Consider the following 26967-nt stretch of genomic DNA (forward strand, 5'->3'; position numbering starts at 1 on the left):
TATTTATAAACTGGGCATAATTCTTACTCTTTAATCTCTATCATGGCTTGCCATAACATACAGGAGTAGCTATTCATTGGCTTGTTTTATGGGCATCCTTGTTCTAGTGAACTTTGAAGTCACAGATAAAGTTATTGGTTAATATGAGATAGTGTGGCCAAACATGAGTGAATAATAAATTAATTCATAAATAAAAGTGATCTCATTTGCCTAACACGCAAAAGGTCCCCAGTTTGAAACTGGGTGGAAACAACCTCTGGGGCTGCGGTGGCCTACTGGTTAGGGCTTTCAACCAAAGGGTTACCAGTTTCAATCCCCGACCAGTCGGGAAAATGTGGGCAGTTAGTTGTGGTTGAGCACTACTCTCCCATGCCCACCTACACAGCTGAAGTGGCCTTAAGGAAGGCACCTACCTACCCCTCACTGCTCCAGGCAGTTCACTGCTCTGGGTTATTGTGTGCTTCACCTTACTGTATGTTGTGTGTGTTTCACTAATTCACAGATTGGGATAAATGCAGAGACCAAATTTCCCTCACAGGATCAAAAGAGTATATACTTATACATACTTATAAAGCAGAACAATAAATCACTTATGTTAACTTCTTTTAATAGCTGCAAGTACTAAGGAATGAATGTGAGAGAGCACATTTTACAGCATGTTGTAGCATAGTCCTTCTGTCACCAGTTTTGCAAGACGACGTAAGCTAAGTTATGACAAAATAACATACAATAAAAAACAAAGTCAAAAAGAAAAATAATATCTTTTGTCATAATTCTTTCATTGTATAGATTTCTGCAGAAAATAGCAACATTTCAGCCAAAAAAAGTTACATATCAAATCCATGTAAACATAATAAAGCGTGCACATGAAAATCAAATCTAAAACAGGTTGTATTTCTAGTCATTCTTTTTGACCCTATAACGTGGTGTACCAGTGACTGTTTTGAAGAAGCCTACCCATTAGCCTGCATGCATTAAGAAAGACACATTCCCATTGCCAGTTGGATATCTTTCTTCTTGCTGTTCTTTTAAAATATTTACTTTCAGTTCTTTTTGGTGTTCTGCGTCAGTGTTCTAACATGTAAGGCCTTTCTCGATAAAGAAGTACATTTTATCTCTCGTCTCATCTTCTATCTTCTTACAAACTCTGTTGTGACCTTTGCTCACACTAGATATTCTCTTCTAGGCCTAGAGTTGAGATGTTGTTTGTGTTCTAGCCATGCACACAGGGCTGGTGGAGAATTAAGACTTTGGGTGCAATGTTCTGCAGTGCAACACTCTTCTGCTGCAGGGCAAAGTGAGAAATTAATACACTTGAGAAAGTGTGTATGCTTAAAGTAGAAACCACCCCATGTATATACATTTTTTTCAGGGCTTAAAATATGAAGGATCCTTGAGCTGGTCTTCTGTGGCTTTCTGGACATTCTGGACAATCCAGGTATGGGGGCAGACACCGGAGCTGATCTGACTCGGTGTGCTTGGCAGAGCAACAGCATTCTGTAAATCATGAAACTCTTTCCACCAGCATGGTCCTCTACACTCCCTTCAGTAGGTTCAGTAGGTCATTCATCCGATATCCGGTATTCCGATTTCAAAATATAACACCACAATCATAACTATGTGACTACTGTCTTCTGCAAACTTCATAGATTGTATTTGTAACAGGTGGACTATTGATCTGTGAAGTAAAGATTTCACCTATGCCTGCACTGAACAAAATTGTATTGTTACAATACTCCCCCTGCTTATTTACATAGATCACACTATTCTATCTGTTGTTTCGAAGCAGGGTATAGAAGCTCGTGCAGAGATGTTTGATTTGTAAGACAGTTTTAAGGCAGCTACAGTTTTATGCATACTTTGACATCAGTGAGTATTAAACAGTGGTATATTTGGTGAGTGATTCATCATTACAACCTGATAAAGCGTTTGTAACTATGACTAATATTGGAAATTTTGCTTTGATCACCACGGTTGACATTTTTCACTTTGACTGTGTCTGTGCTCTACAATCAAGACAAAAGGTATTTTGTGGTGTTAATTTTCTGTAGTGAAGTTTTTTTTAAATCCCTCCTCTGTTACGTTATGGGAGTGACCAAGTTAGGTCCCTGAGGGCCATTATGTCTGTGGACTTCAACTGAGATGAAAATAATAACACATTACTCTGAGTCACAATACTTAAAGCATCATTGGCACTGATCATCACTAGCTTATTGTGCTTCCTAGGGGAAAAAAAACAAACACCACTTCTCGTCTAACAAATAAGGCCAACACTATTTGGCTTCAGGAGAGGTCCTGCAGTGACTGAAAATAAGTTTTAGCCAGGTCGTGTTTTTTAGCTGACTGACATCTGCAAGCCAGCAGACATGGTGGCCCCTCAGGACCTGGCCTGAGCCTCCCTCCACACCCCAGTGCCGTTCCCCCAACACTACCTCAAGACTCTGCAACAATTCAACTGAGGACAACACAATTGCCGTCGAGCAACCGACCCAACTTCAACATGGCTCTATTATAACACATTAATCTACTTGGGCAAAATAACAAAGAGTGAACTGGCGGGGGGGGCGGGGGGGGACCGCACTGGGGCGTGGCATCTTTGTGTTCTAGCGGCTTCTCCACTCAGGTCTCCACCTTCCCGTAGGTGCCCTCTGGGGGGCGGTACTGCTTTGGGAAGGCCTTCAGCTGGAGAGAGTTGAAGGCGTATTTCCGACTGCCCACGTTCTTCATGGTGTTCTCTCGTCGACATCCCTCGCTGGGGTGGACATGGGAAAAGAGAATTTCAAGACAGGAATCAAGAATAGAGCAAATGCCAAGAAAAAATACATTTGAGAAACAAAACCATGCACAGACAGTAATGATTAATTTGAGTTATATTCCCCTGGAAAGTACTGAGAGAGAAAGAGAGAGAGAGAGAGAGAGAGAGAGAGAGAGAGAGAGAGAGAGAGAGTGTGTGTGTGTGTGTGTGTGTTTATTGCTTTGTTTTCAGGCTGTAAGGTGGACTCCTAACCTGCGCATGCAGTCGAGGGCCTGGGTGAAGACTTGCGGGGCCATGCAGTGCTCTTGCTGCAGAATTGTGCACTGCTCCAGGGTCACGGACATGGCCGTGCGGTCTTTTGCACTCTTACAGCTGGTCACACGAACACCGTTGAGACGCCGACACACCTAAAGTTTTGAAAGGCAGAAAAAATCAGTAGTTTAAAGCAAGTAATTAGGTGAAACTGAATGTTTGAGAAATAAAAAACTGATTACATTAAAAATGTCTTGTTATAGGGATTTATGTAATTCTATTGAAATGTGAGAAATGTGAATTATGCAGCTACAGTATGTTAAATAATGAAAATAAGTCCCAACACAGCAAATTGGTATCCGACATGCAGGGGGTCTTGCTTCGCCCTGAAGGGACTTCCCGTTAATGACCGGCGTTCTATACATTATCCCACTTATTATCCGGCTACTTGCCAGCATTAACCTGTTACCATTTCATTTGTGGCCTTTGCTGAGAAACAAAGAGTTTGCAGCACACACTGAACTTGAATCAAACATTCTATGGAACACAGCTGATCAACTGTCTGCTTTCACTTTTGACCGCACTACTTGCGGAGGGATATGAAAGACGTGTAACAGACACGCAAAGCATAATGTCATTCATTGACTGTGGTCAATATGTGGTCACTATATGATTTCAGCAGTAATTACATGAATATAGTTGACGGTAGAGCGTTGGGAAATCCCACTCAAGTTAATAGAGCGGTGTACTAGCATTGTAAAGAGCCGGATAATAATGGACATAGAAGGCACAGGGATACGTGCAAGGATACAATAAGATTCATAAGATTATGCAGCGGAAGGAATTCCACCTCTGCAGCCTGCCAAAGGATGTCCACATTCTTGCTCTTCCTGGCGTGAATATTCTGGCTCAGGAATTTGAGTAACTCAGGCACACAGTTCTGACTCTGAGACCGAGGTAGACCTGGAGACATTAAGAGAGAGCTCTGAATGGAGAGAAACATAATCTATTGGTAGACCAGATAATAATGGTGGAAACGGTGACATGGTTATCAACAGCCTCGGCCTTACAGTCTTCAGGCAGGACCTCTTTGAACTGGTCGTAGTAGGAGTTCAGCCGCACCAGACTCTCCAAATTCACAACTTCCTGCAGGGACGTGTCTCCAAACCTTTGACAAGAAAGAGGAATGCCACTAACAGGATTAATATGCTGTTTTTCTGCCATACATCAACTTTATCGAGAAAAGAAAACATCTTCATGTTCCCCTCTGTTCTATACCCCACTCACTTCTCTGCCAGGGTCTGCTGCTCGTTGATGCCTATGTTGAACAGCACTGGCTGAACGCGCAGCAACATCCCGTTCTGAATCTCCCGTGGCAACGCGTCAAACAGCACGGCCGGCAGCTGCACACGCACGTTGAAGCCATCCCTGTTTCCTGTGATGACTGGCTGAATGTCGGGGGCGAAGACAGTGGTTGCCTGGGTAACCTTGAAGGTGACGTTTCTCAGGTCCATGACCCCAATACTCATGTCTTCCAGCATAGACAGCTCTTCACCTGTGATTCAAGCATAGTATAGTACAGTAAAACATAGCTATAGTAGGCCTATAAAATGTTATATGAGGTCATTTATGTTTGTTATAAATAGGACATGCTGTATACCATAAGCATGTACACTGTCCAATGCAGAATGAATATTTAAATGGAGAACGAGGACATACCATAGGTGCTGAGAAGACCCTCAAACTGGACTAACAGGCCGATAGTATGCAGCTGTTTCAGGAAGCCGTTGTCATGGAGAGAACTCCTCAGCTTGGCAGTGAACCCACAGATCAAGGCAGTTAACTGTGAACAGAGAAAACATTGATGTGTTTGTGCGTGTGTGTGTGTGTGTGTGTGTGTGTGTGTGTGTGTGTGTGTGTGTGTGTGCGCACGAGACTGTGCCTGTGTGTGTGTGTGTGTGTGTCTATGTGTATGTGAGTGTATTCCACTCACTGTTTGGCAGAAGACCACATCTCTGCGGTACTGTAGGGCCAGGCTCATGCCGATGGTGGGGGCGCTGTCCTGCATGAGCAGGAACACCATGGACTTCTTGGCCTTGTCACTCATCATGGCCACACACTCGTTGAGCGTGGTCAACACTGGGTACAGAGCCTCGCTCCACTCTCCTGAGGACCAGTCACATGACATTAGACCATCTTCACTATCCACACATGACCCAATATGGGGGAGGGTGTTGGAACACGAAACACAGATACGGTATCTATATCTATATATCTATATGTATCTATATCTATATACATACAGTATATAGGATAGGATCAAACAGGCTCATATACCAATTGAGCATGTTAACACAAACACAAACACAAAGATCGATACATACGGAGTCAGCTCTACATCCCCTCTCAAACACTGTGGTCAGAGAGGGTTAAAGCAGATCGTAGGCTAATGAAGGATCTTTGCTGTGGTCCTTTGACAAGGGTATGCTGTGTCGACCATACATTAAAGCTAAGAGGTCACAGTCAAGAATCTTTTCCTCAGTAATTCCTCCTTGGTGGAATGAGTTATTCTTATCTTAATTTACATTAATTGTATATGAATGACACTTTTATCCAAAACGACTTACAGATGTCACTTTATTGCAGGGCCAGACTCCCTGGAGCATCTAGGGGTTAAGTGCCTTGCTCATGGGTACTGCAGTGGCAGCTGGGAATCAAACATACAACTTTTCAGGCTGCTGCATGCAAACCCGGCCTCTCAACTGCCATCACCCCATATTTTACTGTATGTGATAGTTTTGGGACTTTGGAACTTTCAAGACTTTAAAGACTCACCTTGTGAGTTCACCTTGCCCTTAATGAATTATGGTTTGTATGTTTATGGTTTTTATAATATTTTCATTGTTGATATTTAATATTGTTATCATTATTGATATTGTTGTTATTATTACTGTTGTTATTATTATGCTTAACGTAAGCTTTTCAACTTTATCTGAAACGATCACTTTTAACTATAACTGTAGTGTCATACTGCAAGTCATTTTGGACAAAAGCATACATAAACTGTGAGATATTGAGTATGTTTACACAAACACAAACACAAACATACATAAGGAAAGCGATCACAAGGTGGTTGATCCTGCCATGTCATCAGCTATGTAGAGAGCAGTAAAAGAAGGAGTTCCGTTTGACGGAGACATCACTCCCCCTAGGGGACAGAATGAGGAAGCAGCGGTGGGCAGAGTGAAAGGAATCACAGGCCCGATTTGCCTACTTCATAGTGAGGAGGATTTAACTGAGAAAAGTCAGTACTGGAGATGAATTGATAGTTTTAGTATTTTGTGAGAAACACTGTCTGGGCATGTGTACACCAAACTGTAATGGACAATATGAGGATGGTGAGCATAGCTGGGTGAAGCCGGATGAGAAGCTATGCATCCACATCAGGGAGCTGATGAACTGTGTGGGAGGATTTTGTTAAAGCCTGTGGTTTCCTCATGTATAGACAAAACACACAAACGTAAAGACACATCGCGGACACACACACACACACACACACACACACACACACACACACACACACACACACACACACACACACACACACACACACACACACACACACACACACACACACACACACACACATACAGTACACACACACACACGCACAGACTGCAAGCACAGATGTTTACACTCAGAGCTGCAAGCAAACACACACACAAAACACACAGACAACACACAAACAAACATACACTGACACAAACACATACACAGAGACACATGGGCACATGTGTTATACCTGGGGAGGATCCCTCAACACTGGGGCTGCCATCTGGACAGAGGGAAGTGAGAATGCGGTTAGGCGAGCACGTGGCCGGCGACTGGGCCGAGTGCTGAGTGGACACACACGCATGCATGTTTCAGCTGGGTGAGAGGGCGTGCACATGCACATTAAGCAGTCCTAAGGGTCCACAGACTACTGATGAACTGGCACACTGAATACTGCAGATTGTGCTCTAAAGTGCTGGGTTGACATGAGAGAAGGGTAACATACAGTACATATGCCTAATGTAACATGAATGGCACCTCTGCTACATACAGTATAACCAATAGTTTTACAAGAGAGCCAAGATAATTTACCCACTCATTATTCATGTTGTCTGACCTACAGTATGTGATATACAAAGCTAAATGATTGTAATGAAGGACAGGCTAGCCTTGTAGGCTATGTGTCGATGCATCGATATTACTTTCAAGTAGGCCTAGTTCCAACTAATAATTAAATGCTTGCTGTGTAATTGATTCCGATCAAAGGCTGATCGACGATGTAAGCCTACACTACAGAGATATTGATGGGGCTTGAAGTGCAGGACGTTGGAAGGTTTGAGAAGCATTGTGGTCATGAGCTTGGTGAGAGGGTGAGGAGGTCGTGTGTGGGTCATTGTGCGTGTTGCCGTAGCTACCTTTCTTGCTGGCCGTGGAGGGCGGGTCCGAATCAAAGACGTCTTCGACGCTGCTGTCGCTGGCCATCCGGTCTTTGTGCAGAATCCGCTGCACCTGCTGGATCACACACTCCAGACTCTTCTCCACGTTCAGCCACACCTTCTCCTGAGAGAGAGAGACAGAGAGGGAGAGAGAGAGAGAGAGAGAGAGAGAGAGAGAGAGAGAGAGAGAGAGAGAGAGGAGAGAGGGAGAGGGAGAGAGAGAGATTGATTTATTGATTTGTAATTTACTGTTACATAATCTACTCTTTGGGTGCGTTGGCAACATCTATACACTCAGATTTGTTATGCCACTAAGTTCATTAGCATTTCAAAGACGTGGACGGAGAGACAGTGAGAGGGAGTACAGGAGTACAGGAGTACAGTATTATAAAACTTCCAACCTGCATCCTGATGAACTGGTTGACATGCTCTGAGGTGTCATCACCACTTGCCTGAGCAAGTTGCACTAGTGTGTCTTACCCCTCCTCCTCACGCTAGTCATACCCACTCCTCCTCCTCATGCCAGTCTTACCCACTCCTCCTCATACCAGTCTTACCCACTCCTCCTCCTCGTGCCACTCTTACCCACTCCTCCTCATACCAGTCTTACCCACTCCTCCTCCTCATACCACTCTTACCCACTCCTCCTCATGTTAGTCTTACCCACTCCTCCTCATACCACTCTTACCCACTCCTCCTCGTGTTAGTCTTACCCACTCCTCCTCATACCAGTCTTACCCACTCCTCCTCCTCATACCACTCCTACCCACTCCTCCTCATACCAGTCTTACCCACTCCTCCTCCTCGTGCCACTCTTACCCACTCCTCCTCATACCAGTCTTACCCACTCCTCCTCGTGTTAGTCTTACCCACTCCTCCTCATACCAGTCTTACCCACTCCTCCTCCTCATACCACTCTTACCCACTCCTCCTCGTGTTAGTCTTACCCACTCCTCCTCGTGCCACTCTTACCCACTCCTCCTCCTCGTGCCACTCTTACCCACTCCTCCTCATACCAGTCTTACCCACTCCTCCTCATACCAGTCTTACCCACTCCTCCTCATACCACTCTTACCCACTCCTCCTCATACCAGTCTTACCCACTCCTCCTCCTCATGCTAGTCTTACCCACTCCTCCTCATACCACTCTTACCCACTCCTCCTCATGCTAGTCTTACCCACTCCTCCTCCTCATGCTAGTCTTACCCACTCCTCCTCATACCAGTCTTACCCACTCCTCCTCATGCTAGTCTTACCCACTCCTCCTCATACCACTCTTACCCACTCCTCCTCATGCCAGTCTTACCCACTCCTCCTCATACCACTCTTACCCACTCCTCCTCATACCACTCTTACCCACTCCTCCTCATGCTAGTCTTACCCACTCCTCCTCGTGTTAGTCTTACCCACTCCTCCTCGTGCCAGTCCACATAGAGCGAGGCCCGGCTGCTGCGGCCGCTCCACTTGGCTTGGGGAGAGCCCTGGTCGTTCCGGACGACCACGCGCTCGGGGTCAGGGCTGTGGGAGGGCGAGCCGCGGGAGGCGATGAAATCAGGCCGTGCGGCGTTCAGGGCGTGGATGGCCAAGGCCAGCAGCTTGTTGTTGCACACCGTCACCAGCTGCCTCGTCTGCCGACATAACAGTGCCATGGACAGTCATCACAGGGCTCGTGTTTACCTCCTTTAAGTCCAGTACCCTAACCCAGTCTGCCACATTTACCTCCTAAAGTTCAGTTATTACCCTAACCCTGTGTGTGTTCACTAATTCGGTTAAATTGGGTTAAATGCAGAGAACGAATTTCAGTCACGGGATCAAAAAAGTATATACATAATAACCCAGTCTGCCAACATACCATGGTATTTTATGACTTGCAAGGTCATCCCAGGGCCTGTGTTTACTTCAAGTCCAGATACTTTCAAATGGTTCAAAACTATATCAGTTTAGACCCCGTACACTACAGGGATGGTTCTGTAGACTGCAATACCTTTATTGTGTATCTACTACGTTTAAAATGTGATGCTTTCTGGGCCGTCGCACCTTCTCTGTGAGAATAGCCAAGGTCCTCTCCAGCGCGTTGGGCGAGCGGTCTTTGGCCGCTCGAGACAGCCGCTCCACGTAGTAGCTGACTTGGGTCTTGAGCGTGTTGATCTGCGGGATGAGCTCGCGGGCGCGCACCACGTCCTGGGGCACGTAGACCATGGAGGACGGACTGGACTCCTGGCTACTGCGGCGGAGCACACGGGCGAAATCAGAGACGGACTCAGACAGAGGATCCTCGGGATGCAATTTTTTTTTTTTTTTTTTTGGTGCATGCCGCAATACAGACAACAAGCAAGGGGGAAGCTCAGATAACGGTTAGTGACACTGAGGAGGTATTCTGGGACACGGTGTTGTGTTTTTGTGTTGCAAACTCAGACAAGAACATTGCAGCGTCATCACCAACAACATCAACCCTCATCATCATCATCACCATCATCATCATCACTGGAAATGAACACTCAACCAGCGCCGAAAAGATGGACCAATCACAAAAACACACAAGGTGATGACCATGCAGTGGGATCAGACCGAGGCTGACGTGAACAAATGGAGGTAAAGAAAAGATCTGCCGTCCAGGGAACTCACCAGTGCTCCTCAAAAGCTCTGATGAGAGAGCAAACAAAAGACACGTGACCAGCAGCACCTACTGATGAACTCAAAACCTAGTTTCCTCTGACATGAGGAAACCAGCACTTCAACATGACCCAGAGGGCCATGGTATCAAATACAGCACAATAAAAATGGAGGAGCAGAATAGTGTCTGAGGGTTTAGCATTTAGTCTCGTAGCACACTGGGACTTACTGCTTCTTGGCCTCCTCAAACTTCTGGATGAGTTTCCGCAGGCCACTGCCTTTGAAGCCCTGGTGGTGAGCAGCTGGGGCGCCGATGGTCACCACGTCGTATGTGTGATCTGGGGAGAGGGGACAGAGTGAGCGAGAGAAGAGGTGATCCAAGCATAGACCTATAGCCAGAGTGCTGAACTCACATGGCTTTTAGCACAAAAAGCACATAATTGTGATGGGATCTGGGAAAAACGGATGTTGATTGTTTACTAAAACAATATTGACTATGTTAAGGAAAAACCGGCGATCATTCACATCGATCTCTATTCTCAGGGTCACTGAGTACTGTCAGTATGAAATAAAATTAAAACAGTCTGTTCTGCTAAGCTAAAGTTGCTGCAGCCAACAGCTACAGTAGAGCTGCCAGGCAGCTCCAGTGCTACACTCTGGGGGCATGTTCATGAGCCCCCATATTCATGTCCATGTTGTCCATGTGTAGCACACAGGCTAGGGTTTACAGGAAGTACCTTACCGTATCCCTTCTCTCCTTGCACCCTCATTCTCTGAAGGTGGAGGTTTGTCGGCATGAACTCCAGCTTCCTCTCAGCTTTCAGTGTGCTGGATTTGAAGGACGGACCTGGGAAGGAAGAATCAACACATTACTGTAAGGCCTTACCACATCAGAGTTCAAAGTAAGCACACAATATATTATACTGTTACAAAAATATACAAATAGATATCTTTTTTTTGCAGTCCTTTGCTGATGTATGTGACAATGTGAGAATTTCAAGGCATTGGTAATGTGCAGATACACTACAGTATATTGCCAAAAGTACTGGGTCACCTGCCTTGACTCGGATATGAACTTTTCATATGCGAGTCAAGGCAAGTGACCCAATACTTTTGGCAATATCGTGTAGCTACTGATGGTTGTTTGGTGATGGTTATTGCTGGGTTCTGGTGCTAACCCTTGTACTCATGGAGGTCAGTGAGAGTTTCCTGGTATGTGAGGATGATGGTCTGGTACTGGGTGATGATCTGCCTCCTCAGGTTCTCCCAGCAGGGGGACAACTCCCCTAGCTCCTCCAACTCACACACCCTGGGGATCAGAGGGGAGGTATTACCACACACACATACACATATGCGCAAGCACACGCACACGCGCACCCAGGGTATTACAACACACACATACACACATATGCGCAAGCACACGCACACGCACACGCACACGCGCATGCGCACGCACCCACACACACACTCTCACAGACACACACACACACACACACACACACACACACACACACACACACACACACACACACACACACACAGGGTTTCATTTCATTTTCCAGTATGACTATGTAGCCAGAGAGAGAGAGAGAGAGAGAGAGGGAGAGAGGGAGAGAGGGATAGAGAGAACCTCACAGTTGAAGCAACAGCTCCACACAGACGTGTAACCTGCTGTATGAATAAGTGATTATATGGCGTGTGTCCAGCGTGTTGCAACACGTTGCATATGGATGTGTGATACCTGGTGGCGTCCTCCTCCAGCAGCAGTTTGACAAACTGTCGGGGGATGTGGAGAGACAGCGTGCTCTCAGCCATCTGCTCCAGGATCCTCAGGTGGTTGCCATCCGTGGTGGGAAAGCGATACATGCGTGACATGGTGCCACCAAACACTGGCACAGAAACAAAGGCATCAGTCCAACCATCTGTCTATCAAATCAATCAATTAATAATCAATCAATCAATAAATAAATCAGTCTATCTACCTACAGTATCTATCTATCTATCTATCTATCCATTTAGCAGTCTTCCCCTCCATCAATTTATAACGCATCCAATCATCAATTCAAAACTGGAACCACCAGTGAAAATCTGTAAGGACCCTTTTAACTATGGTGAGCAGACCTCAGGAGTCTCACAGACCTCGTGGACATCGTGGGTTGAGTCATCACTGATGACATCATGCTGGCATACAGACCCTGACTCATACAGTGACAGAAATAATTTCAATCAGTTGCTATGGAGCTGCCCTGGCTATCAGTCGGGGCTGGCGATGGATGTGGTTCTGGCTGTTAGGGGCTTGTGTTAGTCGGGAGTAATCTGGGGGGCAGCTTAGCTGGGAGCATTAGGCCTTCACAAATCACAGTAAAAGCATTGTGAGTGCAGCTGACTACTTGGCAGTTGAGTGTGTGATGGACTCACAACTTAACATCTGAAATACTCATAATAACAGACACTTTGGAGGGGCTTTCCAACAAACTGCAAAAACAGCCAAATCTGCCATAAAAAAAACAAAAACAAAAAACAAAAACAATTCACAAGTCCTCACCCCTGGGTATGTTACAAAACATCATAATAACTCTTGGTAATGTAATCTCCCTAATACCCATCTTCGCAATCTCAGCCTTTAGCACTTCTTTTATTCTCCTCTGCGTGATATCTACAGAATATGAACATATTTGCTATTTGAATGTGTAGTGATTCACAGATGCTTTACAGACAAAGCTTCATGCCCTCTGAAAGGAATGAGAATCTGTTCCAAAGGAGCGACCCTCTACAGTCCCTCTGGGTCTGAGCATGACACTCACCTGCTTTTAACAAGGTGTCTTTGCACAGGGAGGCCGATTTGGCTCGGATGCCCTCAGTCAAGCTCTCGTCCACCGGCAACACCATCTGTGGAGAGACCAGACCTTCAGATACTGTACGTCACTTACTGATACAGATATGCACACATTTTGAATACTGTTGAAGTACGTACAATACATATAGCACGACATCGAACTAGACAACATAGAAGTGAAGTATGTAATTGATTCGGTTTGACCTCAAGTCAAGGAAAGGATCACATCTAGAGAGAGCTCGTCGTGAGTGGTCGCCCACTCCAAAAACTAAAACTGGACTATAACACGGTGTACAGAGTAGGTGGTGAAAACAACATGTTGCCATGTGGTGTCCCACGCATGGTGAATGGAGATGGCTGGATGGGGCTGTGGGTGCTGCGGGTGGAGGAGGACTGACTCTGCCGTTGATGGTGTCTGGGAGTCTGGACATGGGGGCTCGCTGCTCCTTCTTGTCCTCCATCTGCCAGGCGATGACAGTGATGTTGCCCATGCGCTCACTCTCCGCAGACCTGACACAAACACAGATGGCCAGTCAAGGGCCATTTCTCCACTTTATGAGAGAAAGACTGAGACGGACATGACAAATACAGAGAGTTTCTGTGGAGCACGGAAATTATCTAAAAGTAGAGAACACACACACACACACACACACACACACACACACTCCCCCGCTGAAATAAATAAAACTCTTCCGTCTTTGTCTCCAACATATGGGAACAATTCTTTGTACAATTCTGTCTGATGTTATGTTGTCTGATGTTCACAGTGTTTGTAGGTGTTCCTCTATCTCCATATTCAGCTCATCTCTCTCCTTCTGTATTCAGCTCTCTCACCTGATGATGAGGTGTAGTCTGTGGTGTTTATCCTGCAACAGCTCCTTCACAGGGAACATGGCTGATCCCAGCAGATACATCTGAGAGAACGCAAAACACACTTATCATATGAAAACACAAAACACACTCATCATAGGAGAGACACTAAACACACTCATCACACAACATAATTACGAGAAAAACAAACCACACTCCTCATACATCATATGAACCACTAAACACACTCATCGAGCATCACAGGAACTAAACTGGGCTGTGTGGACTGATGGATTACACAACAAAATGGACGGCTTGCTCTTCAGCTCCTCTTTCATTGCAGATTAAATGCAGTGTCATCAAACAACAATGGGAAAGAAACATAACTGAGAACACAAAGAATGAGGAAAATAGCCTCTGATTCTGTTGGATAAAAATGCAAAAAATCTTCTCGCTTGCCTGTGTGATATGTTGAAAAAAAGAGCCTTCAATACAGTGTGTTTTCATAATTAACCATACATGGCTGACAAGGCTTTCATGTGTTGTTCCAAGATGAATAGTTTTTGTATGGTAATATCCCCTACCCCCACCCCACATACACGTGCACGCGCGCGCACACACACACACACACACACACACACACACACACACACACACACAGACACAGACACAGACACAGACACAGACACAGACACAGACACAGACACAGACACAGACACACACACACACACACACACACACACACACACATGCACACATCTTTCGGAAGACTCACAGTGCCCTGAGAGCGATCCTTCACATCGTACACAGAGAGCTTGACCTGTGTCTGCTGAGTGATCAGAGATTCCTGGAAGAAGGCAATACTGCTCAAGAAGATTGGGTTACTCGTTCCCTGAAGACAAAAGACAAAAAAAAAAAAAAATGCTCATGAAACATGACAACAATGATAACATGAACAACAATTTTTTAAAACAAAAACGTTCTGACTGAATAAGCACCCAAGCATCCCAAAGACTCTACTACCAGAGGTCAACACATCAACACAACAATCAACATCAAATAGCCAAGACTGTTGCCCCCCTCCATGCCATCCTGCTCCTCACCTCGATGATCTCCGTCTGCGTGTGCTTGGTCCAGAAGGCCTGGGGAGGGGTGGTGCAGCTCACAGCCACGAAGCTGTTGGGCTTGCGCTCCAGAGCAGGGGTGACCAGCTCACTGCAGGCTGGTTAGGGAGCAGAGGGACCGGGTCAGTAGGTATATAGGGGTGGGGGGAAGAGCCTGACACTGGACAAAGAACTTAATAAAATGCCTGATGATCTGATGCAGTGTTTCCTTGTCCTTAATAATCATTAGCATGGACTTGCAGGGTTCACATGGACTTGCACCACTTTATCTAACTGAGTTTATTAGCCCTTATTCACTGGCACAGACTCCTTGCTCTCTTAAAGTCGGTCATTCAGTCTAATCATTCCAATCATTCTATCGGTTAATAGAAAATTAGTCGGTCTGTGCATTATACCTCTGGAATGGCCTTCCAATAAATGTAAGGGGAGCAGGCAGTATTTGGTTCTTTAAATCTATAGACTAAAAGCATATCTTTTTTCTAAACATTTTGGCCTGGACTCAATCCACCATAATACCCATGTAGGCTAAGGTGTAATATGGTTGGAAATGTTTGCTTTATTACAGTCTTTTTATTTCTATTTCATTCTATTTAACTTGTTGGTGGTATGTTTTGTCTAATTTTCATTTTGCTTGTAAAGTATACTGCATGATGGTACTGCAATATAAACAATAAATTGATTGATTGACTGATTAACAGTTTGTCCAACATTGAGGCTGAATTAAAGTGGGGCAACAGACAGATGCCCGGCCACAATAACACTTCACGCATAGGTTCCTGATATTACAAAACAAAATATCAGTTTTGTAGCAGTGGTGGGCAATAAACAGCAACACTTAGCATACTTAATAATATCATGGTGGTGCACTGTGAGATATTCTCATAAAACTGTGAGACGCAACAGAAAAATGTTTGGAAAACACTAACTGTATGACACTTCTATACACATTTGACCTCACATTTGCTATTCATATGTACAGACCATTTAGTGTGTATTACCAAAGATATGACAGATTCCTACAGATCAGATATCTGGGTCAGCTGATCAACTACTGGATCATTTTAACTCGAAGATGGTACACATTATGGACAATATCGCCCCCTTGAAAGCCAAGGCAGTCTCCAACAAGAGCAAAGCTCCATGGCTCTCAAATCCAGTGGTCAAACACTTCAAGAGAGAATGCAGAAAAAGTGAAAGAAAATGGCGCAAAGAAAAACTACAAATTAACTATGACATTTACAAAGAAAAACTCCTCTTCTACAATTCTGAAATACGCAAGGCAAGACAATCCTTTTTCTCGGACATCATCAGTAAAAATATTAACAATTCTCGTGTGCTGTTCTCAACTATCGAGAAGCTGACAAACCCCTCCTCCCAGCTTCCAGCTGATCTCATTTCAGTCAAGGCATGTAATGACTTTGCATCATTTTTTAAGGGAAAAATTGACAAAATTAGATCAAACATAACCATTGCATGTCAAATAAACCACAGTCTGGAACTACCTGTTGGAGTAAGGGGAACCAACCCAACAATGTCAGAGTTCAGTCCGATAGACAATGAAACTCTTCAGAAGACTGTTTTAAATATGAATTCCTCCACATGCTTTTTAGATACTCTGCCTACCCACTTTTTTAAGTCTGTCTTTTATCTTTTGTCAAATGATGTGCTTCAGATTGTCAACGCATCTTTACAGTCTGGCATCTTCCCCAACTCCCTGAAAACAGCACTTGTCAGGCCACTTCTCAAGAAGAAAAATCTCGACACCTCTGTTCTTAACAATTTTAGACCTATCTCTAATTTATCTTTTATCAGCAAAATAATTGAGAAAACGGTTTTTAATCAACTAACAGAATTTTTAACGGCAAACTGTTGCCTTGACCGTTTTCAGTCTGGTTTTAGGACCCATCACAGTACTGAGACAGCCCTCATCAAAGTATCTAATGATATACGTCTCAATACTGACTCAGGGAAAACATCAGTGTTAGTACTCTTGGACCTCAGTGCAGCTTTCGACACTGTTGATCATGCTATATTGCTCCACAGGCTTGAGCACTGGGTTGGGCTCTCAGGCATGACTATAAAATGGCTAACTTCATACCTGGCAGATAGGAACTTTCTGGTCACCATTGGTAACCACACTTCTGCACCAACCCCACTAACCTGTGGTGTCCCCCAAGGATCAATTCTGGGCCCCCTGTTATTTAACCTCTACATGCTCCCACTTGGGCATATTATACAAAAAAATCAGTTGTCCTATCACAGTTATGCTGATGACACTCAGATCTATGTAGCTCTGTCACCTAGCGACCATGATCCTCTGGAGTCTCTTTGCCAATGCATTGACCAGGTCAACAACTGGATGGCCCAGAACTTCCTCCAGCTAAACAAAGAAAAAACTGAGGTGATTGTTTTTGGCAAAAAAGAGGAAAGAATAAAGATCACATCACTTCTTAACAAGAAGGGCCTCACAGCTAAGAATACTGTTAAGAACCTTGGTGTCCTGATTGATAGTGACCTTTCTTTTAACTGTCATGTTAAAGCAACATCTAGATCAGCTTTTTATCATTTGAAAAACATTTCTAAACTAAGGGGTCTCATGTCTCAACCTGATCTTGAAAAACTCATCCATGCTTTTATTTCTAGTAGGATTGACTATTGTAACAGTCTCCTTACAGGCCTCCCAAAAAAGACAATTAAACAGTTACAACTGATACAAAATGCAGCAGCAAGGGTTCTCACCAAGACCAAGAGAACTGACCACATCACCCCAGTCCTTAAGTCTCTTCACTGGCTTCCTGTAACTTTTAGAATTGATTTTAAAGTATTGCTGCTAGTTTTTAAATCCCTGCATGGAACTGGGCCTGCCTATCTTGCTGACATGCTCCACCCTTATATACCTTCAAGACCCCTGCGATCACAAGATAGACTTTTACTGGTTGAACCCTCCATAAAGACAAGGAGTGGTGAAGCTGCTTTTAGCCACTATGCCATCAAATTGTGGAATCAGTTGCCTAACAACATCAAAAGTGCCCCGACAACTGACAGCTTCAAGACCAGATTAAAGACAAGTCTATTTTCTATTGCATTCTTTTAGCTGATCTAATGTTTTAATGTTTTGGTTTGTATTTTATTCCTGCATTTTTATTCCTTTGTTTGTTTTTATTCTTCTTTTATCATTATTACCATTATTATTATTACTTTTAATGTTCCACTTTGTTTCAATTTCTTTGTTTTATTCTTATCTCATTTCACTTTTTAAATTTGTTTTTATTCTTATTATTATTATTTTTTATTGCTTTTAATTTTATATATTTTATATTTTATTCTGTTTCTATTTTACCCATTTTTATACTTCCTTTATTTATTTTATTCATTGAAATATATAATTTGTTTTTTGTTGTAACTGATGATGTGAAGCACATTGAACTGCCTTGGTAAGAAATGCGCTATATAAATAAAATTGCCTTGCCTTGCCTTGCCTTACAGACTAATGACAACATTAACAATGACTTTTCGTCTAAGATTTGGCTGCAACCCACGTCTCACTGCATATCTGAGCTGGAAGAGACTTCTGATGCAACGTAAAGGTCTATGTTTAGTCAGAGCATATGGCCTACGCCATTGGTTTTGTAAACCCACACAAGCAAGTAAGAAGATTAGAGAGTAAAATATTTCCTGTCCTGATTGGATGTTGATCCGGCGAGTGGGAGCTTGTCTGGTGGTGACTGTGAAGTATGTGTGTGTGCGTTTGTGTGTGTGTGTGTGAGTGAGTGTGTGCGCGTTTGTGCGTTTGTGTGTGTGTGTGTGTGTGTGTGTGTGTGTGTGTGTGTGTGTGTGCATGTGTGTGTCTCTGTGTGTGTGTGTGTGTGTGTGTGTGTGTGTGTGTCTATGTATTTGTGACTATATTAATAGTATGAGTGGGCAGCAAACCTCTCCAAGAAAGCCCCCTGGCCATGGGACGCAGTAGGGCTACTGGCTCTCTCTCTGGTTCAGTGCGCACTGTAAATCAAACACTATTAGAGTTCTAGGAGGCCACTGACTGGTCATTACGCTCACCCAGACTGAACTCCAGCACTGGCTCGTCAGGGTCCTGGCTGTGGCCTGCAAAAGTGACGATGACACAACATGTCAGGGAGTGTCTGCCCCAATAATCTTTACACGTCATGTGCCATAGAGTATAAAATAGAAAGCAATAGACGGGTTCCAACAGATGAGAAAAAGACATGTGAGGGAGAGAGAGAGAGAGAGAGGAGAGAGAGAGAGAAAGGGAGAGAGAGAGAGAGAAAGAAAGGAAAGGCTCACCTGCTAGAGTGAGGCCCATCATCTCGGAGGAGAGGTCGAAGGTGTTGGCGCGGTACACCGACCACGGCCGGTGGCGGGGACTGCGCTCCTTCCCTGCCATCCTGGGCTGGGACTGACGAGGAGATGGTGGGAAGAGGAGAGGAGAGGAGAGGAGAGGAGAGGAGGTGCTGAGCAGGGTCTGGGAGGAGGGGGGAGGTGGGGGGAGATGAGGCAGAGCGCAGAGGGAGGGAGGAGGGAGGTCACAGTGCAAGCTCTCTCCGCTGGCCTCCACCACCAAGGGTCAAAATGTCTATCAGATGACCAGATTAACTATCCACGTCTTCTCAGTCCCTGCATGAGGGAGGGAAAGTCAGAGAGAGGGAGAGAGAGAGAGATGGAGAAAGATGGAAAAAGAAAGGCACAAAAGCAAAAAAAAGAAAAGAAGGAAGTCAGTGAAGAGGATTTACTAGACTCACTCACATCTTATCAGACCTCAAAAGATGATACATGGAATGTAGACCTTTAGGAATTTGAACAAATAAGGCAACCGACAACATTTTGAAACAACTCCGGAGGAGCTTCCCACGCACAGAGATCTTGCTGCATAATTCATTTCAACTTTCGTGTGACGGAGGAACATTTAGAATTCAGTGTTCGGTGGATGCTCAGGCGGCAGGGGAGGAGAAACAGGAGGGGAATCCTGGATGAACTTCCGGCTCGTGAGGCCAAAGCACTCAGCCGTCCTCCAGCTAGGGCAAACAACAACCGTGTTTGGGATGCCCCTCTACAGGAAGCACAGAAGAACTTCAGAAACGCCTCATGATTAAGTAAAGCACTCGCTACTAAAACAAAACAACAACCTAAATTTAAAACAGTGGAAGTGGTGAAGCAGCCATGCAAATTTGGTAAAGTTTACATATCAGGGATGCTATAATTATGGCCTTATTTGCACAACTAATTTGGTTATGTGAATAAAAACTTATCTGACAAACAAAGCATCCCCGAGGTTTGATAACCACAAGAATCTTTCAATTGGCAGCAGAAAGCCCTTCAGATTATTCTGACTCAGCAGCAATAAAGTGTAAGTTGATGTCGAGCTTCAAATATCCTCTTATATTCTCCTCATATGCATTCCTCTCCACACTCAGGACACAGCAGGAGTCGTTAATCTGTGATGTCTGTAGCCTTCAGCCTGTCAGTGATATATGAGAGATACTCCAAACCACATCTGCAATGCCAAGTGTCTGCATCATCCTTCGCTTCTTCTTTAGCTAACACAGACAGCTCAAAGGTCAAAAGTCGGGGTCAAGTGTGTGGTGTGTCTGTGTGTGTGTGTGTGTGTGTGTGTGTGTGTGTGTATGTGTGTGTGTGTGTGTGTGTGTGTGTACTGGCTCCCTGCAACATGCCAGGTATGATAGGGATCAATTGTTCAGATTGAAAGAACAGAGATTGACTGAGATTGAGTCAGGGGACCCCCAATCACTATCAACACAGCTATTCAGAAGCACACCAATCACAATATATCACAATGTTCAAATCTTTGCATTTTACTCTTGTGCCGTAAATGCCATTAGATGGAGATGATGTCAGGAACAATGCGGTCGTATTTCCATGTGTTGATGAAGTTTCACACCATGGGGTGAGGAGAGAGGAGATGAGATGACATGAGCATCTCTAACGATCATTACACCCAGAGGCTGAGGATCCCCCTGCCTAATGAGCTGACAACAGGAGGCGACCGACACCGCTTTTACAAAACAGTCCTGCCACAATAGTCTTGGTGCCACATTAATATAATAGAGCAGACTCGCTTTCTCTCTCTTTCTCTCACTCTGCCTCACTCAAACACTCACACAAATGCACAGGTACACCCCCATGCACACACACATACACACAAACACACACACATTCACACAAACACACACACACACACACACACACACACACACACACACACACACACACACACACACACACACACACACACACACACACACACACACACACACACACACACACACACACACACACACACACACACACAGTAGTACAGGCGAGCAGCCTAGTCCATGTGCTTTTGGCCAAACACCACAAGGTGACATCTGCTCTGCCCAGTATGCAAAGCATCCTAGATTACCCATAATTCAAAGCGCCAACACATCCACAAATCCATCTTTTCTCCCATCACTGCTGAGGGCAATGATGCATTTAAGCAACACAGCTACTGATTAGTAGAAAATAATGCAACACCACATAAAGAAACACGACTCAGCAACACAGCAGAGATCTGCTAATGCGTCCCTGCCTACCCACTTCCCTCCGAATCCTTCCAATTAGTTGATCATAATCACCTAATGAAACACCATCCCTCAGATCTGACTGTCAGTTTGTGTTGATACAGTGCACTTTCCTGAGTGCAAACTGAGCTGGAAGTGCCTCGCTTTGCCTCTCACTTCTGTCTTGGTTGTCTGTGTTTCAATGGCCCCAGTCTACACACACGCAGCCATGTGATGAGAAGTGGATGTGACGTCTGTGACCTGCGCTGTTCATGGCTACATGAAGAAATGTCACCCAATCATGCCTTAAGTTCTGAAACTCTCAGTCACCATGCAGTATAGGTTAGAGTCACCGTGCAGTATACTGTAGGTTAGAGTCAATCACCAGTATATAGCTCAGAGTCACCATGCCGTATACTGTTATCATGTGAGGCACTGGCTGTTGTAAAGGTTAGCAGTGATGACAGTAAATTACCCAAATTTCATCTTTGTTCAATTTAAATCCATATTTCATTGTTAATTTAACTTACGCCACATACATAAATTCCATGCATCCTTAGACTAAATATGGTTTCGTATTGCTTCTCTGTTCCTCATTTCTGCAATTACTGCCTTTTGTGAACAACCTAAGCTATGAGTATATTTTACGAGACAGTCTTTCTCCGCAATGTAAGTGCCATCCTGGTCTATTACAACTGTCTTGACAAGCTTCTTCACGTCCACCAACAGCCTGCAATTAGCTCATTTCACATCTGAAGCTAATCACATTATCAGGAGCCATGCAGAGGGCTGTCAAAATAAGGAGTGGGATCAAGGCCCCTGCCGTGCAAAGGAGTAAAAAGCTACTCTCTCTCACAGCCAGGCTGCAGCTTAGAGGGCTACTGTGCAGCTAGCCGCTGAGACGCTCTACCTTTCTTGCCTGGCACCTACTGCAGAGCAAGTCATCAAATAGATGCTGTGGTATTCAATGATACACTAACTGACTGCGGTTATGTACAGTACAGAGCTGATCAATATGACTCTTTGCAATTCTATCTGTATCTTCACTGAAAGTTCTCAAGGAATGAGAATGGAAATGCACAAGAAAAAAAAGACTGGATATGCTTTACTGCGATGGATCAAAATTGACTAAAAATTCCATTTACTTAATCACAAACACAAATGCCCATATGTTTGTGCAATTACTTTAGGTGAAATGTAACAAAACACAATAGCACCACAACAGGAAATTAAAGATGTCCACTTCTCTCTGCTAGCATAACACAGACAAAGAAGTTGAGACTGTGGAAGAGTCTCCAGGGGTCAGCTAAAAAGAAGAACAAGAACTGCACGTTAGGCCTGATGATGTCCACAATAAGGCAGCAGCATGTCTGCCGTGCCATGCAAACACTTACATTTCCGGGAGCTTGTTCAACACAGTTGTCGCTTCCTTGAACACACACGCTTGCTTTGACCCCCCGCCGCCAATCAAGGTCCCCAGCAGGGAGATCCTGGTTTCTCTCCAGCCAGCGCTCATATATCATTTACCAGACTCATTACGCTAGAAAAAATGTGCTATAGCGACACGTTTAAAGGAAAGCTAGAGAAAAATCAGACAAGCTCAAGCGTATTCTGTTTCTTGCCCTTGCACAGGCCTGACACCTGAAACCAGTCTTAGGTAGCTTCTCTGTAGACAAAAACAGAAGTCTGTTATGAGAACCACACCACAGACAGTTGGTGTGTGAGAATGAACCTGTGCAAAAATGCATCCACAAACCAAATGAAACCAGGGGAACCAAATGAAACACTAAATGTTAAGCAAGCCAAACATCCATGAACATGCACATGTATGCGTGTGTGTACAGTATGTGTATGTACAGTATGTGTCTGTCTGTCTCTGTGTGTGTATGTATGTATTAGTGTGTGTGTGTGTGTGTGTGTGTGTGTGTGTGTGTGTGTCTCTCTTGAGTGCGCAGCTGTTTGTTGAACAAAGCTCATGGATCATGAGAACATAAAGCATGCGTGTGCCTGTGCACTCATGTGTGTGAGCGTGTTTCTGCATGAGAGGCTATTTTTACACGAGGGCCTGTCCACCATGACTCCGCATGTACATCTCCAACCAGAGGTCCTGTCCATCTCCTGAAAGGGATGGAAGCTGACCGGCCATTGAAATGACTTGGGCCGGAACGTCCACCCTCTGTCCAGTTCCATGTCATACCTCATTCAGACTACCAGCTTGTGATAGGAGCTTCGCTTACGCCACTCGGTAGACGCTTGGGCGGGGGCACCAAGTCAGAGAGCAGCCTCCAGCATCTCACGCCTAATTTGGCAGATTTCAAATCGCAATTAGAGGGATGGGATCCATAGTAACCAGCCATTCTGTGCGACGATGATGATTCATTGTCTGCAGGAAGAGGATTCGCCACGCTTTTGCTTTCATCTCAATTTGCGTGGGGATTATTGCTGCCTTCTCAATGACACTCTCAGTATGAAGTATGAGCCCATCAAGATGCACCAAGCTCCTCTGAGACAGTGAGCCAATCTCTTAGCCCTCCCCATCATCTCTGGAGAAAAACAAATCTGCCGACTTGAGCAGTAAACAACAACACAACAAACTTTTCTAACATTAACGTGACAAATAGTCTACGGTTTTCATTGCATGTCTTGCAGACTGTCTTGCTCACTGTATTTGTATTCATATTGAAAGATCTGCAGTCTTAATCTGGGTGACCTGTTAGTGTACCTTGGCTGCTATGCTGAGGCCAGACATGGATCTTGTCTCTGGCACTGCAGCTGAACCCCTCTACTGACCACCTCACTGCACACGTGCCATCTGGCCCGTCTGCCTGGTGGTGCCCCATGCCGGGCTGGGTGGGTGCACCTTCACACGAGATGCCCCGTGATTTGAGAGGGCCCTGAGTGCTTTCGGGGGATTATAATGTCGTAGACGCCTGCATGCGCTGCTCCTTTGTGCTGCAGCTGTGTGGCGGAGAGCTGGAGTGGACGGCTCCCTCCTGAGTGGAGAGGTACCGGGATGACCCAGTTACTCCGGTGGTACTGTCAGAACCGGCTGCACTGCGGTTCCTCCCTCTCTCTCTCTCTCTCTCTCTCTCTCTCTCTCTCTCTCTGTCCCTCTGTCTGTCCCTCTCTCTCTCTTGTCTCCTCTGGGTCCTTAGCCCCAAGTCTGTTTCTGTCTAGCACAGGACTGTCCGTCTGCTCCATCCTTTTATTGGTAAACATTTACTCCACTGGTTTTACTTGGCAAAGCTGTCCTCATATCTTCCATCTTGGTTTGTGTTCTTCCGGGTCTTTGTTTACCTCTGATTCCTCTCTTCTCCTCCTTTATAGTAACCGACTTGCTTTTCTCGCTTATCCATCACAAACTATTTGTTTAATAACTTGTTTAATGCTGAACTTCATGTAAGATGTCATTATCACGTCTAAATTGAATCTCAAAGCATCTGTTACTGATCAATGGTTTCTCCACAGATCAATATGTTCTCATTAATCAGCATCAGTGCAGCATGTGCAAAAATGACTGTCAAGCTCACATTAATTATCACATAGGCCTACGATTTTTTGGCATGTTAACATTTTTTTGTGTCTGACACATGCAAGAACATGTCAACACTATAGCAAGCATTAGAAGATTGCACTGACAATTAAATATTTGTCCAATTTATAATGACAGCCAATAGCATATGGAACAAAGGGAAGGGTGGGCACATCAAAGTTCTTTGTTATTGTTAGGAGGGTTTTTAACATTTCAGTAGCCTTCAATAGCCTACATCTGAGTTATCCTTCCTCAATGACATGAACCCTTCAGAGCAGTAGCACACACACACACACACACACACACACACACACACACACACACACACACACACACATACAGAGAGAGAGAGAGAGAGAGAGAGGGAGAGAGAGAGAGAGAACCTCCCTGAATCATTATGAATAATTTCAAATTACCATTAATTTTGGGGGATTTTTTTTTTTTTTTTTTGCTGCTTACTGGCTGGATGAGGGACTGCATTCCCTTAGTTGATAGGCTACTACCGGATTTTCACACGCTGAAACGTAAACAATAGCACCATGATGCTAAAGCTTCTATAAAACTATTTTTTTAAATGTGACAAATGCAGTAGGCTAATACATCTGTAGAGAAAAAAGTCGAATATTTAATTGACAATCAATATCATCCTCATCACAACGACAACATCATTTCGTGCCTACGTTTGGTTTAGTTATGCTATTTGCTCATTCACGATAGGCCATACACCGTGAACTCCACTGGCTGGTAAAAGGCTGTTCCGCTAAACCCTATAATAATACACAGCATCTCGGAGTAGACAGACCGAACAACACGACAGGAGGAACACATGCCCAAACTAGCAACCGAATCTCCCACTTGACTTTAATTAGTGATGCCAGTGTCGAGACCAAGACGAACCGAAGCCAAGAAAGAGGCTGAGGGTGTAGGCTATACCCAATGTGTATTGCGATGACCAAAGGCGTATCTAAAACAGTCCAATCCACCCATTCCTGTGACAGCCTGTATTAATAGCCTATTTCATCCTTGTATACACATTCATGACTAAGAACTTAACCGTTATCCACTTACCAGTTTCTCCATGCCAACAGCGTGCATCGCAATGATAAGAAACGTTTAATGTAGTCTATGTATTGTGGGTGCGCTCAATCCTGCGGTGTATCCACACTCGCCCTACCACTCAGTGACATAATTTGACGTAAGACTTCTGCCGTAAGAACCGCCCCTTTGTTTCGGCACGTTTCGCCACAACAATCAGAATCAAAACATCTGATGATAAATTGTGGCGCTACTGAAGATGCGCAAATGTTTAAATGACAAAAAAAATCGTAATGAAAACAAATGCGTCAAATAATCTATTTCCATGTCATTGTCGCTATGTAATTAAACTAATTCCTCTCCTTCAATTATTCTTGAATTGTTCTTGTCCTGCAATGGATCTTACACTTTTGGGCCATTTGGTTATGGCACCGATGCTCACACAGCCTAGTTAAAAAAAAGAGATAAACTCCAAAATGAACTTAAGCCCAATGAACGCTTAATAGCCTACCCTGTTGGTGCAGTGTCTATACAGCAAAGAAGTATGTAAACGGAATATTAAAGCATTGCAATAAAAGAGCAATTCTATAATGTAGCAGGGAACTGGTGCAGGGAAACATGCTTTACAGTGAAGTGATGCGTTTGGCATTATTTTGTGAAGTTTACATAGCACTGTGTCGCCATCTCGTGGAGTGCTATGCCTACAGGGCAGTGTCCAGAGTTTTAAGAGACATTTGCCAAATAGACGCGAATAGCGTCACATTTCTCAACTGACAATTTTGTAAGATATTTGTAGGCTACTTTTTTTTGTTACATACTCCTTAATCAAATCATGTCTGTTGAGAGGGGAAAACATCTCCAAATGCAACGAAACCGCAATGGAACAGTTCGCACCTTTTGCTCCAATCAGCACAGGCATCCATCCAAAACGAGCCTCCATCGAAACGGGCGTGCACACGCGGCGGG

General features: G+C 44.5%; 1 protein-coding gene across 2 annotated transcripts; it reads right to left on the reverse strand.

Annotated features, from left to right (window-relative positions):
• Positions 1-760: 760 nt before the first annotated feature.
• Positions 761-26127, reverse strand: inpp4aa (inositol polyphosphate-4-phosphatase type I Aa). 2 transcript variants are annotated; one of them, XM_062534113.1, is made up of 24 exons: positions 26035-26127; positions 19180-19509; positions 18934-18978; positions 14857-14975; positions 14529-14645; positions 13778-13857; positions 13342-13453; positions 12912-12996; positions 11849-11996; positions 11286-11416; positions 10850-10954; positions 10337-10445; positions 10120-10137; positions 9532-9718; positions 8901-9122; positions 7474-7618; positions 6810-6842; positions 5001-5173; positions 4727-4850; positions 4295-4562; positions 4078-4175; positions 3858-3970; positions 3008-3162; positions 761-2752 (listed from the first exon to the last, which is right to left on the reverse strand). In XM_062534113.1, exons 2-24 carry the CDS (start codon positions 19277-19279, stop codon positions 2620-2622), a joined length of 2820 nt encoding a protein of 939 aa, XP_062390097.1. In that variant the 5' UTR covers positions 19280-19509; positions 26035-26127; the 3' UTR covers positions 761-2619. The 2 variants fall into 2 exon arrangements, with proteins under 2 accessions (XP_062390097.1, XP_062390098.1); XM_062534114.1 differs by lacking the exon at positions 10120-10137.
• Positions 26128-26967: the final 840 nt, after the last annotated feature.

Source organism: Sardina pilchardus, chromosome 4, assembly GCF_963854185.1.
Source record: "Sardina pilchardus chromosome 4, fSarPil1.1, whole genome shotgun sequence".
Classification (NCBI taxonomy): Eukaryota; Metazoa; Chordata; class Actinopteri; order Clupeiformes; family Clupeidae; genus Sardina; species Sardina pilchardus.

Excerpts from the sequence above, each read along its gene's own strand:
- inpp4aa (XM_062534113.1), bottom strand. The coding sequence starts at position 19,279 with ATGGCAGGGAAGGAGCGCAGTCCCCGCCACCGGCCGTGGTCGGTGTAC. Across the intron at positions 12,997-13,341 it reads CAGACACCATCAACGGCAGA|ATGGTGTTGCCGGTGGACGA; the intron begins GTCAGTCCTCCT and ends GTCTCTCCACAG. Across the intron at positions 4,563-4,726 it reads GGGTCTTCTCAGCACCTATG|GTGAAGAGCTGTCTATGCTG; the intron begins GTATGTCCTCGT and ends CTTGAATCACAG.